The 14975-nt window shown below is 31.7% G+C and overlaps 1 protein-coding gene across 1 annotated transcript; it reads right to left on the bottom strand.

The window, feature by feature from the left end:
* Window positions 1-258: 258 nt before the first annotated feature.
* LOC145094059 (brefeldin A-inhibited guanine nucleotide-exchange protein 2-like) lies at window positions 259-13133 on the bottom strand. The gene is made up of 11 exons (XM_079032324.1): window positions 11729-13133; window positions 10154-10471; window positions 9195-9546; window positions 6734-7156; window positions 6333-6619; window positions 5265-5538; window positions 4680-5179; window positions 3355-3676; window positions 2884-3268; window positions 1094-1779; window positions 259-964 (listed from the first exon to the last, which is right to left on the bottom strand). Exons 1-11 carry the CDS (start codon window positions 12976-12978, stop codon window positions 371-373), a joined length of 5391 nt encoding a protein of 1796 aa, XP_078888450.1. The 5' UTR covers window positions 12979-13133; the 3' UTR covers window positions 259-370.
* Between the last annotated feature and the right edge of the window lie 1842 nt (window positions 13134-14975).

The raw sequence follows: 14975 nt of genomic DNA, 5'->3' as shown, positions 1-14975 counted from the left end.
TTATGGATGTATAAAATCACAAGTGAAAATATCAAATTTTCTTTTAGCATCACTGTTGTTTTTTTCCTATTAAATATTATAAAAATTAGTGATATTTTAAATATATATATTCGAAAAGAACTCATGACACCATTGGAAAGAATAAATAAAGCATTTCTGCGACCATTTAGGTGTTTACAAAAACAGCAAGAAGATGATAAAATATTATTTCAGATTAAATTAAAAAGGTAGAATATAAGATACAACAAAATTCCTCATCAAATCTAACCATTCTACCGATCTAACCCCGAAAACCTTTTATAAGCTATGAACTATATTTTCAAATTAGATAAAAAAAAATATATAGAATAATAAATAGAAATAACCATTTTCAACATAACCGAAGAAGAATGGGACCCACGGACAAACTAAGCATATCACTAAGCGCCACCTGTACCTCATTCGACCCATGCTCACATTTAATCAAGCTCGAAACCAACGGAAAAAACCGTTTCAAATTCCTCTCAAACTCAAAATCCCTCAAACTACTAACCGCATGGAGGGTAGTGACAATAAGGGGCCCACGAGCCGCGAGTTCTCTTTTCTTCCCGGACCCTAAAGGTATCAACCAATGGTTGAAGGGCAAATTCGTCATTTGCACAGGACGTGCTATCTCCACGTAGGATTCGAGGACTTGGTGACAAAGGTCAACGAGATAGGATTCAACTTGTGGATTTGGGGGTTTATCGGTTGTGAGATTTTGTAGGAATGTGAGGCAGATTTGGTAGGATTCGTTTTCTAAGCGGAGTAATGGCGGATCTTGCATTTGGGTCATGGATCCGAGTTCTTGGAGCTTTGAACGTAAGGCTAGATTTGTGTTTATGTTGTGAGAGTGGTTTGCGATTTTGTGGACTGATTGGAAAAGTATCATGGTGTTTTTTATTGATAGTTGAGATCGATACATGTTTTGGATCTCGCTTATTGCCTGCCAAAATTAAAATTTTAAAAAATAATATAATTAAGTGTTTAATAACACATAAGAAGGGCATTTGCTATAACTGGGTAGGTTTTTCTACAAAAGAAAAGATTTTAAAAATAAATAAAAAAAACTTACCTGTATCAACAAAAGCTGAACGGCTGCCCGACATTTAACATTGGAAATCGCACCAAACAAAAGCACATTGCTATTGCTCCAATTCTCCCCACTTTCCACATTATTATTATTATTATTATTATTATTATTATTATTATTATTATTAAACACAAATTCAAAATCAGGAAGTGTGAAATAAGCCGCATCTCTCAAACTGAAAACAACTTCAACCCATTTATCATCATCATCATCAAAAAGCTGACCCGCATTACTCACCAATCTCACAAACGCAGCAATCCCAATCCCGGCAAGGCTTTGATGAGGTCGTTTTATAAAGTTTAATAATAAATTCATGATTTTTTTTAAAATCGGGCTAATAATATGATAGAAGTTAACGAAGAGATCGACGATTAATTGGAGTGAAAGTGTGCAGGTTTCGTATAGCCATGAACATGGATCTTGATCTTGATCGAGTTCTTGTTGTTCATCGTGACCGATGATTAGTTTTTTGGATGGAGGGTTGTGATCGTTGGATGGATCGATTGCGTATCGGATGTAATCAAAAATTGGGAATAATACAGATTCGAATATTCTTTCCCATAAGGGTAAGGAAAAGTGGTGTCCGTAGGTTTTTAGGGTGTCGAATAGTGTTTGGAGAGCACTTTGTCTTATTTCGGATCGTGGGTCCAAGCTAAGTTCAGATAGCCCTGAGGAATAAAAATTGAAAACATATATATAATATTAGGAATGCAAGAAATAGCAATGTACAATGAATAAAGCAGGATGTTATAATAAACAAATAAATGAATGTTCGTTGCTATTTCTCGCAATTACCCTATATTCGAAGGGCTATATGCAAGAAATAGCAACGTACTTTTGTTTATCAAAGAATTGTACTTTAAGAATTCTACTTTAAGAATTGTACTTTTGTTTATCTGTTGTTACTATATTGTACATTTAAGGTATTTGTTTTCTTATCAAAGAATTGTACTTTAAGAATTCTGCTAAAGCATAGCACTGTATTTTGTAATTTTTTTTAGTAGGTCTATCATCTATGTCTTTGGATGATAATGCTACAATTTAGTAAATTTCTCAAGAGTATATACGGTGATAGGAAGAAATGAGAATAGGATGTTATAGTAAACAAATAAATGAAAGTATGTTGCTATTTCTTTCATTGCACCCGTATTTTGATGAGCTAAATGGAGGAAATAGCAACGCACTTTTGTTTACTTGTTTTATATATCACCATAGTTTCTTTCTTTCGATTACAATATTATACTTTCTTTCTTTCTATTTATGTTGTGCTTCAAAAAGTCTACCAAATTATAGCAGTGTACTATGAAACTTCTTGTTATCAGGGCAATGTACTTTGAATAATCTACGCAATTATAGCAATGAAAGTTGCTTTGTGTTAGAATGACATTGCTATAATTAGGTAGAAATCAAAGGTAAAATGCTCTATTAAGAAAAAAAATCAAAGTAAGATGCTATAAAAAAACAAATTAACAAAAGCACATTCCTATTTCTTGCATTTCACCCATATTTTATACCATCATGCTTGTTTTTTCGTTGCAAACTAACCATATTTCTTCAGAAAGTACCAAATCGGCATTTAGTTTTCGAAAACGAGTAACTTTGGACAAATTGTAAAAAATATAAATCAAACTTTTTTCTTTTTTATAACTTTTACAAAAACAATGGCAACAAAATCCAAGCAAAATGGTTTTCATCATCAAGAATTCGGTAGTGATTTTTAATTTTTAGTGGTTTGACCTTGATTTCGACAGTAAATTATTATTTATTCTTACCAGATAATAATGGAAACCAGAAGTAAAGAAGATCTTCTTTATCCAACAACTCCCCATTTTCAAATTTCCTTCCTTGATGTGGTGATCTCACACGACTTGGTGATTGCAAAACTTCAGAACCTTCTTTCTCTTTATTTCTTGAAAATCCAATTTCTCCTTCAGCCAGTTTTGAAGCACATAAACGCAAGAATCCAATAGCACTAAGACTAATATCTGTGTTGGATTTACTCTTTGTGAATGCAATCAAACAATTTACACAATCTGTAAAAGCAGTTGTTTCTGTCTCAGTTATATACGGGAAATAGTCTCGAACTATCTTCTCAGTTACTTCAAATGCCAGAAGTACAATGTTTTTGTGTTTATCATATGCTGCTGTTGTGAACACCTGATAAATGTTGCAACAATTAGAATTCTAATAAAAAGAAATAATTTGGAATAACATGTAGAGAGAGATTAGGTAGTAGAGTATACCATAAACATGCTTTTCCATCCTGATTTGACATGATTTACACGCGATAAAACCATTTGAGAGACACATCTGATTATTAATTCTCTGATCTCAACAGCACTACTTTTACGCATAGCAATCACAAAAGGTTTCATGAACTCATTTTGAAAATTATAATTAGCCAATTCTTCTCTCTCCAAAAACTTCATTGACAGCTGGCGTAAAGAATCCATTGCAAATATTGCAATTGAGAGGTTTTCAGAACAGCCTATTGTCACAAAATATTCAGAAAGTACATTCCAGATAGTTGTCCAAACAAGCCGGATACGCTCCATGTTATAGTGCCTGAAAAATAAATATATGTATAAAAAGTGGTAACATATGGATTTTTATTTTTTATGTAAATACAATGTCTACTTTGTACATTATTTTATCATAATTAATGAACTTTATTTACATAAATATAAAATGAAACATAATATAAGGTCACTATAACCCAAATACAGTTATGATTAAAAAATTCGATTAGTTTTAGAAAAATATTGTATAATTATCATTTTTTTAAATATTTGTACGATAAAAAATCTACATAAATAAAAAAGAGTTCTATATTACAATTTTTTTCATTTCCATTTAAAGATGGAATTAGAAAAAGCCACCCAAGTGGCTAAAAAAAGAAAATTAAGCTCACTATTCTATTCCATCTAGCAAAAGAAAAACTTTTTTCATTCCAATGGAATTCACAATTCCATTCCTCCCCCAATTCCGTTATACCAAAAATACAAAATTTAAACATTATATAAGCTCACTAAAACTCAAATAAGTTTAAAAAAAAAATTCTAGATACTGTTAAAATATAAGTCCTAACGTTTTTTATGAATAGAAAAGTCCCGATTATTTAATTTTACACGATAATTTGTCAGTTCTTGTTAAAATAAAAATAAAGACTTTTTCGTTAATATAAGCTAAATATTAAATAATCGCGACTTTTCTATTAAAAAAACGTTAGGACTTTATCAAAAAAAAATTCCCAAAATCATGAGACTTTTCTGCATAAAACCCTTACTTTTAGATAACAATATATAACTTTATTTCGTGAAACTTTTTTTTTTAAACTGAAATTCAAATTTACATAAATGAAAACTCCATGACCGGAATGAGAAGAAGAAAAAAAAAACACAGCTTGGCTAAAGACAGAAAATTAACAAATCGAAAGGAATCACATTTCTTTACGAATGGTCAATTCCATTCCATCGGCAATGGAACGAACCATTCCATTCCTCCATATAAACACAACAAAAAAATAAAATTATTTCAAGAAAAGAGTAGGAAGTAAGAAGAAGCATACGCGATTTCAACTATCTTTGTTAGGCTGAAAACGCGTGGAGCAGAAGTAGACTGTAGCTCCCCCATAGACACCTTACAAAGTGCTTTGACAAAGTCAACAATCGCCTCACTATTAAGTTTCTGACTATTTGTAAACACACGACTCATTTCACCAACTTGTTCCAACATATTCAAATTAGAAACCAAATTATGAGCTTGTTCTGATGTAATTCCACTAGAAGTATCACCACCAATGTTTGAGCTATCATATGAACCTCTTCTCATTGCTGCAGCTGCTGCCTGGTGATGGATTCTTCCAGCCCCTCTTTTTTTAAGAACCGGAAGGACGTTTGACTTTTTTTGCTTTGACTTTGCTCCTGATTCATGTGAAAAGAAAGCAGAATCTAGTGGGGCCCCTTCTCTTAATAGATGTAAGTGTTCGAAACGTGAAATGCATGTGAGAATGTGTTCCCATGCTTCTTGTAAGTAGTCACCATCTTCATCTGCAATTGTAACTATCACCTGTAGCCATTAATAAACAAATCAATGAGAGTGAATTGGTATTTCAGGTTTTTAAAAGAAATAAAAAGGGGAATAGTTAAAGAACCTTGATGGCATCAATGTTTTTTTGTTTTATATCAGCTGGTGAATGAAGGCAAGTGAACTTTGCTAGTGATGTGACAAAAGCATCTCTATGAGTCTTCATGGACATGGCTGCTGTTAAATGAATTCCATATCGAAATCCTTCCAAACATTGAGTGATAACAATGACTTCATCGCTTTTATCAAGAGGAACACTAAAAGCAACAAGCATAGGAGCCCAACACACTTCTAGCATGAATCTAAGTATAAAAACATCTGTAGCAGCATAATAAACTGACCTACAAATTGTCAACACAAGTTAATCAACATTGTACTTTGAAAATTTTACCAAATTATAGCATTTAACTTCCAATTTTCTTATTTGGACTTTGTATTTTGAAAAATCTATCGAATAGTTGCATTGAAAACTGTTTTGTATTTGGGTGGCATTGATATAATTTGGGTAGATTTGTCAAACTACAATGTTGTAAATAAAAAGAAATGAAAGTAGGATGCTTTAATAAACAAATCATGGAAGTACAAAGCATTTAACCCTAAACAAAACGTACTTCCATACTTATATTTATTTGTTTATTGTAGCATCCAACTTTCATTTCCTTCTATTATAGCATTATATTTACAATTTTTTCCTTATTAACGCATTGAAAAAAACCTACCCAAATTGTACTTTCAATTTTTTATTATTAGGACATATTGTATTTTGAAAAATCTACCCGCATTGAAAGTTCCTTTGTATTTGGTTAACCTAGCTATAATTGGTTAAATTTTTGAAAATATAATGTTGTAATAGGAAAAAAAACGAAAGTAGGAAGCTATAATACAAAAATAAATAAATAAATAAAAACATGAAACTTTGTTGCTATTTCATGCATTTAACCCTAAACCATATATATCAACCACATATGATGTACAAATGATGTACATGAAACAAAAAAAAAAACAAAAAACATACTAGCAATAGAATAAGCATTAATGTAGATAAAAGATAGATGTAAAATACGTGAGAGATGGCAAGTAGATTTTTATAACAACTTTTTAAATAAATAAATAAAAAACAGATGAGTGATCTTACTCAGATTTCCGTGCTTTTTCTTGAAATTGTTCTTGCATGTGTCGCATAAGATCTTCACTGGTATGATTTTCTTCAGCTGTCTTGCGCACCACAATATTCAATATACTGTCAAGACCCAAAATCTTGTTTGAACTAACAGAAAGCCTTTGTTGAAGGGCTAAATCGTCTTCTTTCATTTTAATCTCATTTCTTGATATTCGTTCAAACAATGATCTCAGAAACTCCTCTGGTAAATCATTTCCATCATCTATCCCACGATTGTTTCTTATAAAATCATCAGCTGACATCTGCAAAACTCAACAAATACTTAGCAAATCGTCACTTTACTGTTTTTTTTTTTTTTTACATTTAACCCTTTTTATTTATGATTTTATGAAGAATGAGATGAAAATAAAATATACCTTATTCTTGACCATGGGATTGTGAGCATCAGTATTTAGCATTATAACAGAGTAAGCAAGAACATATGCAGTATCAGCACTAATGAATGCCTTTGGATTGCATATACAATAACGTTCTGCAAACTTTTCCATAATCCGATCAATCTTTTGTGCTTCACCAGGCAACCTAAAGCCCATTAAAAGGGTTCTAATTGCCTCATCAAACTCCATATCTTCAAAGTCAAAGGAGTCAACGTATGCATGCATTACTTTCAATGATAAATCATCCCTTTCCCCCAAATAATCACCAACCAAAGTTTTACTCAAACCAGAAGCGTTTTTTAAGAAATCTGCTATTTCTTCCGGTGAACTTCCCACTTTATTCACATTGATCAAGAATTCAATTCCCTTTTTGGGTTTCCTATTAAAAAGTGATATACCTTCCTGCCATTAATCTTACATTAGATTTATGATAATATACAGCAATATAGGAGTCCCAAATCCCATAGGAGTGGGATAAGATGTGAAAATAATGCTAAAAGTAAAAAACAGATACAAGCAATAAAGCTGAAAGTAAAAAAAAAACAAAACAAAACAAAACAAAAACAAATACAAGCAATAAAGCTGAAAATAAAAAAGCAGATACAAACGATAAAGCTGAAAGTAAAAAAGCAGATACAAACAATAAAGCTGAAAAAAAAAAAAACAAATACAAGCAATAAAGCTGAAAAAAACAAATACAAGCAATAAAGCTGAAAGTAGAAAAGCAGATACAAACGATAAAGCTGAAAGTAAAAAAGTAGATACAAGCAATAAAGCTGAAGGTAAAAAATATAATAATAAAAAAAAAAAAAAAAAAAAAACAAATACAAGCGATAAAGCTGAAAATAAAAAAAGCAGATACAAGCAATAAAGCTGAAAGTAAATAAATAAATAAATAAATAAATAAAAAAAAAAAAAAAAAAAAAAACCAGATACAAGCAATAAAGCTGAAAGTAAAAAAACATATACAAGTGATAAAGCTGAAAGTAAAAAAAACATATACAAGCAATAAAGTTGAAATTAAAGTAAGTAGATACAAGCAATAAAGCTGAAAGTAAAAAAACAGATACAAGCAATAAATTTGAAAGTAAAAAAAGCAGATACAAGCAATAAAGTTAAAAGTAAAAGAAGCAGATACAAGCAATAAAGTTGAAAGTAAAAAAAAAAAACAGATACAAGCAATAAAGCTGAAAAAAAAACAAAAAAAACAAATACAAGCAATAAAGCTGAAAGTAAAAAAGCAGATACAAGCGATAAAGCTGAAAGTAAAAAAGCAGATACAAGCAATAAAGCTGAAAGTAAAAAAGCAGATACAAGCAATAAAGCTGAAGATAAAAAAAATAATAATAATAATAAAATAAATAAAAAAAACAAATACAAGCGATAAAGTTGAAAATATAAAAAAAAAAAAAAAAAAAAAAAAAAAAAAAAAAGCAGATACAAGCAATAAAGCTGAAAGTAAAAAAGCAGATACAAGCAATAAAACTGAAAGTAAAAAAGCATATATAAACGATAAAGCTGAAAGTAAAAAAAAACATATACAAACAATAAAGTTGAAAGTAAAAAAAGTAGATACAAGCAATAAAGCTGAAAGTAAAAAAAGCAAATACAAGCAATAAATTTGAAAGTAAAAAAAGCAGATACAAGCAATAAAGTTGAAAGTAAAAGAAGCAGATACAAGCAATAAAGTTGAAAGTAAAAAAACATATACAAGCGATAAAGCTGAAAGTAAAAAAAGCATATACAAGCAATAAAGTTGAAAGTAAAAAAAGTAGATACAAGCAATAAAGCTGAAAGTAAAAGAAGCAGATATAAGCAATAAATTTGAAAGTAAAAAAAGCAGATACAAGCAATAAAGCTGAAAAAAAACAAAAAAAACAAATACAAACAATAAAGTTGAAAGTAAAAAAGCAAATACAAGCGATAAAGCTGAAAGTAAAAAAGCAGATACAAGCAATAAAGTTGAAGGTAAAAAAAATAATAATAATAAAAAAAAGAAAAAAAGAAAAAAAAAACAAATACAAGCGATAAAGCTGAAAATAAAAAAAGCAGATACAAGCAATAAAGCTGAAAGTAAAAAAGCAGATACAAGCGATAAAGCTGAAAGTAAAAAAAGCATATACAAGCAATAAAGTTGAAAGTAAAAAAAGCAGACACAAGCAATAAAGTTGAAAGTAAAAAAAGCAGACACAAGCAATAAAGTTGAAAGTAAAAAAGCAGATACAAGCAATAAAGCTGAAAGTAAAAGAAGCGGATACAAGTAATAAAGATGAAAGTAAAGAGGAGCAAGGGTAAGAAGGTAAATAGTGAATGAAACTAGCAATAAAAAAGTAAGCTTCAAAAATGCAATGCAAAATATATAAAATACTAGCAATAAAGAAGTAAGCTTCAAAAATGCAATGCAAAATATATAAATATGGAGTTGATTAAAAACATGTACCTGAAATTCAAGCTTGTAAGCACGACGTTGCTCAATTGTTAAAGCATCTGAAACTTCATTGGAAGCATCTGAATGAGGATCTGATCCATCAAGAGGCTCATGTTCAATTGCAACTCCATTTTCCATTATTGAATTTCTCATTTCACGAGTGTAGTCAGGCACATCAGAAATCTTTGCAGAATTAGGATCAGGAATTCGTAACTGTTTGTTCATCCAATCACCCATTGACTTTAAAATAGCCACTAAACACTTCATAGCTTGAAGCTTCATGGTTGCTTCTTGAGGTGGTAGAAGTGAAGTTGTAGCACCAGGTGTCGCACCTTGAGCGGTTTTCAGAAGCCCATTCACCATTCTGTACAATATATATATATATATATATATATATATATATATATATATATATATATATATATATATATATAACAGAATGCACACAACCGAGTTATATAAGTAGCTCAGAAATTTTAATGTTTAAAAATCCATTGTATCAAAAAAATCTGATTAAGATTTTAAAGCTACATCCCATTACACCATTTCTTTCGCATCAATATGGTGTAACTTTTGGTACAAATAGTGATTCATCTCAACCCGTTACACCATTTTTAACACCAAAAAAAAAAAGTTTTAGGTATATTCCTTTTTACTAATTTATGTTGATTTTCAAAAGCAACCCTTGTAGTTATTAGATTTTTACAAATTTGACTCACATCTTTTTTATTAAAATTATATTATTAGTCAATTGCAACCAAAATAATATATTGATATATAATTAATGTATTATTTTAGTTTATGATAAAATAAGTTTGAAATATAAAAAGTAAATTTAAAATAACTGCAATGTTTTTTAATAAGATATGTAATAAACGGTGTTGGGTTGGAGCATGTTTGCACCAAATACGGCGTTAAAAATGGGATTTAGTATTGTGTTGGAGATGCTATAAAATTTTCAAGATTTATACCTTTCAAATATGTTAGATGAATTAACATCACAATCATAGTTGATGAAAACATCTACCAAGATCTGTGAATCAACACAGAGCCTTTCAAGAAACCGCAATACAATCATTTTCTGCTTAAAATTAGGCTGAGCAACATTTTCTAGAACTCTGAGAACAATCATAGGGAAAAAGACTCCAATTTCTGCCTTCAATCCAGGTCTAAATCTTGACACAAGGCTAATGAAAATTGAGCAAGAGAGCTGAAATATAATCATAAGGGTTGATGCACTGTTCTTCAATAGTGATAGGCATAAATACTGTCTAATGGCCCCCAAAAATCTGTTCCAATAAGAAAAGACAAGTCAAGCCAGAAAGAGAACGATAAATGAAATATTAACAAAGTTTTAAAGGGGTTTTTCAAACTTCCAGCACAAAAATATCGGATGCCTCGAGTTGTTATAATGTGTAAAAAGTAAAAACACACTAAATTTTGCAACAAAAAGATCGAAAGATTGGACAAGTAATATGAGAACTTGAAAGTGGAGAACTTATATTTGGATTTTGGAATGTAAGTACATAAGATTGAACTACACCTTTAATAAAAAAGAAGATTAACTAGGAAAACAAGTAGTCAATAGCCAAGTATGGAGAACAAACAGAAACTAGGATAACTACAAGTCTTTTTGTCCCCTTTCTTAGTCTTGACAACAATCTCTTTATTTAGATATTATACACCATAAACCAAAAATGTTTTCGTTTTCATTTGACTAATTAACTAATTATGTGAAATATACCAAGTTACCGTGATTTTTTTTTTTAAATAACAAATATTTATAATAAAAAAGTCTAAAACTAAATGAAAAGGCATAAGTAAAGTCGCTAAACTACATCCAAGCCCCCTAACTCTCCAAATCTATTATGTTTGAAATATAAAAAATATGTACATTATAATTAAAAAAAAAATAGTTTTTGGAAATCAAATATCCAAAAATTTAGAAAAATACTATTTGTATCCGAATCCAAAAATTCGGATTATTTCAAATCAGATTTTCGGAAACCATGTTTCATCCATGCATGTTTCATCTACTGCTTGAAATATAAAGAATAAGGCTTTGCTATCTCTCTTTTTATTTTCTTTATCTTTGAGAATTTGTTGGGGGTTAGTTTCCTCGACTTGTACCAATTCTGAGTATCCGCTTTCTACCAAGGCCCAAACATCTTGTGACCCGTATAAGGCCCTCATCTGTATGTGCCAATGGTGATAACTTCTTCATGGTTAGTTTTGGTAATTGTGGTTGAATTCCACCATTGTTGTTTTTCCCGTTTGAAGCCATGCAAACATGGTTCTCATACCAAGATGTTAGAGAATCTCTTGTACGTTGCAGTTTTTTACACATAAAATCATAAAGCAGACCTAAAGCCTATGCTAATCCATACACTAACATGTATTCTTCTAAAAGTTGGTACAATAAAACAAGTCTAGGCATTCTCCATAAACCCTAAAATCCTAACCACGTTTCATCATAAATCAAAATCCATCTCAGTTTTAATATCGAAGATGACAACAAAACATAGGTGACATATATAGTAACATACCTTTCACTAGTTCTGAAAACAGCACCTGCATTCTCCAACAAGATCTTTAGCAACTCCAAGGCAACAATCTTCCCTCTCATCAACTGTGGGTCTGCTAAAGCCTCTTTTGGAGGCGTCTTCATGGATAGCTTACAAAGAGCTCTAAACACCAAAAAAGCATCCCTTCTCAGTTTATTCCCAATTTGAACTTCTATGTCATCATCTCTATCTCCTTCCCCTTCTACCAATTCTCCTTTCCTTCCTTCCAATGCTGACTTATACATGCTAATCTCCCAATACTTAGCATCCAACATGTCTTTATCTGTAGAATCCAACATGTCAGCTGGATTTGTTGACTCCATTGTTGATGTCTTTGTTTCAAATGCCCCATCATGCACTACAGTTACATTCGTGTTTGATGTTACAGGAGACCCGGGATTTATAACCCCATCCACTCCCTGCATAACCTTACTGATAAACCCTTGAACAACCATTGTCATTGTTCCATCACCATCTTCTGTCTTCTCTACTGGCTCCATGAGCTCCGCCACTACAATCGGCTGAACTAGCTCCGTTGAAGAATCTGCCTCCATTCTCCTAAACACAATCACAAGCATCTGAATCAAGGATGCCTTAGCCGTAGTCTGATTAACAACATTCTTACTTTGTAAATAGATATCATAACTCGTCCTCACGATCTGCAACAAACTATCACCATGTATCCTCAGCGACACTGATGTCACTGCAGATAAAATTGTCTTCAAAACCAACAACTCTACACCTTCGTCGCCTAATTCATGACACTTGCAAACGGAATTGATCAGTTTTGCTAACAGCTTCGCATCCGGTCCACCGGTGGTATCCGATTCGCCGCGTAAACAACCATGCGCGATTAATTTCTGTATACAATCCAACGCTGGTTCTACGATCTTGAGTGTTTCTGAAGAACAGGCATTAATGATCGGGGACAATATGAATTCCGATTCAGGTAGGGTTAATTCATTCGTTCCGGAATCATGTAGAACGCCTGGAGACGATAATTGTAACGACAAGTCGACGCCTGATTGAGGCTCCTCCGGGGTGAGAGGGGTGGAAGGGGAGATAGGGGAGGGGGGAGGAGGGTTATCCGGGGAGGTAATGCGTCCGAGAACGGATTTACACCGACGAACAAGCTTGGAGTGTTTGCGCCATGAACCGTTCTTGATGATTTTTTCTAGCGCAGGGACTAAAATGTTGTTGATGAGACGGGAATCGGCTTCCGAAGAAGCCATCCCCCCGGGTTTCTCCTGTTAGATCTGGCGGTGATATGGTTGATAATGGTGGTTCAGTTGAAGTGGATCGATGGTGGATTATGGTGGTGGGAGTGGTGGTTCCGGTAGGAGCGTGGCGGTGTCAGGTAGAGAGGAAGTGAGTTTGGATCGCGTACGGGCACTTGTACTTTGTGATTTTGTTAAGGTGATGTCTGGAAAATATTGTTTGAATTGTGTGAAAAGACGAATATAACCTTACATCTTGTTTCCGGCGGGGTTTGAGTCTATTCCGATTGTAGTCCTGTGAAACTACCCACGGGAATACGGGATCAATTCCAAAATTTGATTTTGTTTATTTTTGAGTAAATTACATGAATGGTCCTATGGTTTGGGATAGTTTGCAAGTTTGGTCCCTAACTTATATTTTTAATTCAAAAGGTCCCTACTTTTTGTTTTTGTTGTACATTTGGTCTCTGTCTTGCTTAAAAATACTATTTTGCCCTTTATTTTTTAATTTATTTAAATAAACATACCCCAACCTTATTTCTACCTCATCTTACCTTACATTACCTACCTCACCTTATTTAAATAAATTAAAAAATCAATAGCAAAATAGTCTTTTTAGATAAGAAGGGGACCAAGCATACAACAAAAACAAACTATAGGGACCTTCCGAGTTAAAAAAAATAAATTAGGGACCAAAATGCAAATTACCCCAAACCATAAGGACCATCGTGTAATTTACTCTTTATTTTTATATTTTCATAACAGTGAAATTTTTATTCTTTAATATATTTTCCCAAATCGCCGACAGGTTTGGGTCCGTGCCATGGTTCGCTTACAAGTTGGTTCATCTAAAAGAGGATTACTCTCATCCCGTTCATATCTTTCTCACTTAACTTGTACTCTATGTTGCCTAAATTATATCAAAATGTTTGGTTTAGAGGGTTGAAAGATATAATTTTTCACGTGCTTTGAGTTCGAATGAATGAAAATGAGATAAAAGAAAAAAATATATATATCTTGCTCACTTGACTTGTACTCTATGTTGCCTAAATTATATCAAAGTGTTTTGTTCAGAGGGTTGAAAGAGATAATTTTTCATGTGCTTTGAGTTCCAATGAATGAAAATGAGATAAAAGAAAAAAATATATATGATGCCTGTATGACAAGTAGTGGGAATGATCGAGGGAGATCTATTCCCTAAACATAAGAATAAATTATACATGGTCATTGAAGGTTATGGACATTCATAAAAACATTTTTAATCTTTTCCATTTGTATATAGCACTCTAGTAATTATTTTTATATAGAGAATGTCATTAAAAAAAAGATATTAAGGCTACGTTTGGTGGGAATAAATTAATAATGTTTTTAGTTTATTGTAGCTTAGTGTTTTGTTAATACCACAAAATAGTTTATCGTGGCTTATAAACTAACTTACAATTTACCTTTTTGATAAAATACTTGAGATAACTTATTGATAAACTAACTTATAAGTTAAAAGCTAGTAATTCGGTTAGCACACCAAACATAATCTTACTCTTCTAAAGTGACTATATTGTTCTTATTTTGTAATTTCGTATTAATTTGTTATCACTATTGTTGTTAAGATTAGTCTTCATCCACACCTCATTTAATCTTTTCTTCATCATGCTCTCCCTTTTGGTTGTGGTCTTTGATGATAACAAATATTTTCCTTGATTCTTTATTTCTTATTATACAGCATCATATAGGAAACTCACAATGAGGGTTGTAGGTTGATAACATGGCCGCATACCAAGCCTAAAACAAAAGGAAATAAAATCATAAATACGTATATTGACATCCCCCCTCCCCTTACAGTTTGAACGAGATGATAGGTTTGAACATTCAAATAAGACCAAGACCAGAAACCAGAAAATAATGTAGATTTATGGCTTATGGCTTATGTTTAAATGATATAATCACTTAGATTGGTTTTAGAACAACTCATTTGTATGGTTTATTTGTTTTTAAAAAGAAATTGTTTTCGTGAA

This window comes from Lactuca serriola, chromosome 3, assembly GCF_051521515.1.
Source record: "Lactuca serriola cultivar US96UC23 chromosome 3, Lser_US96UC23_V15, whole genome shotgun sequence".
NCBI classification, from domain to species: Eukaryota; Viridiplantae; Streptophyta; class Magnoliopsida; order Asterales; family Asteraceae; genus Lactuca; species Lactuca serriola.
This window is presented reverse-complemented; position numbering and strand designations above follow the sequence as displayed.